This window comes from Morus notabilis, unplaced genomic scaffold (genome assembly GCF_000414095.1).
Source record: "Morus notabilis unplaced genomic scaffold, ASM41409v2 C11347790, whole genome shotgun sequence".
NCBI classification, from domain to species: Eukaryota; Viridiplantae; Streptophyta; class Magnoliopsida; order Rosales; family Moraceae; genus Morus; species Morus notabilis.
Genome location: NW_010385812.1, coordinates 1 through 942, shown reverse-complemented (window position 1 = coordinate 942; position 942 = coordinate 1). Strand labels below are relative to the sequence as shown.

At 38.4% G+C, this 942-nt stretch overlaps 1 protein-coding gene across 1 annotated transcript; it reads right to left on the bottom strand.

Annotated features, from left to right (window-relative positions):
* Positions 1–24: 24 nt before the first annotated feature.
* On the bottom strand, positions 25–914 carry LOC112094967 (probable amidase At4g34880; the record flags this gene model as incomplete). Its single annotated transcript, XM_024176662.1, has 2 exons — positions 25–606; positions 711–914. Coding segments are annotated over 2 exons (570 nt in total), but the record flags the coding sequence as incomplete, so codon positions are not given.
* Positions 915–942: the final 28 nt, after the last annotated feature.

The window sequence follows — 942 nt, the reverse complement described above, 5'->3', positions numbered from 1 at the left end:
AAAAAAAAAAATCACAATTGGATAAATTTTCAAAGCAGCTGACGTGCGTCTCAAAATTTGTTTTTTATTGCTAGATCTTTGTATTATTTAATTTCTGGAGGCCTTAAATGACTATTTTAGTGATTTTCAGCAACAAAGACACCAATTCGATAAAGTGTTAAACTACAATGTAGAAAATGGTAGTTCACCCTCAGCAAACATTAATAATCCATTCTCACGTCGTTTTTCAGGAATTATTCCTCAATATCCCACTTTCAAGACCGGTGGAGCTCTTCGCACCTTGGTAGATTGTTCAAAAGCAAAAGCAATCTCAATCAACTTGGGCTCAGCACCCTTTAATCCTCCGAAACAGATACCAAAGGGCATTCCATCGCTTTCATAACCAGCGGGCACAGTAATTGCTGGGTAACCTCCAATTGCCAGCACTGTCGAAGCACCCCATCCCAGTGTCACCATTGCATCTAACTCATTTTCCTTCATTAGTTTCTCGAATCCGTCTTCTGACAATTTCTTCATCAACTCCACTGCCTTCAACACGTCTTCTCCAATGCCACTCGTCGTCTCCGATATAAGAAACTCGTCTTGCCCATATTCCTTAATCATTTCCTGATTTTCATTTCAAAACAGTTGAAAATAAACGGTTTAAAAAGAGTATCTTGTTGCTTTTTTCTTTTTTCATACAATTGTGAGAGTCATGGATGTGTGCTTACCAAATCAGGGTTGTTCGAGTTGAAGGCAATGATGTCTGCAAGAGACCTCACAGGCGATTTTGTTAGCTCCTTGAGATATTCCTTTATGTTGACTTTAAACTCACTTAATAGTGCGACTGCTTCTCCACTCTGATAAGGATCCAGAATGATATCAATGTTTTCTATCTCCAACTTATCGATTATGGTTGCACCTTTTTGCCTTGAATTTACAGATCACATGATCCAAAAGTAC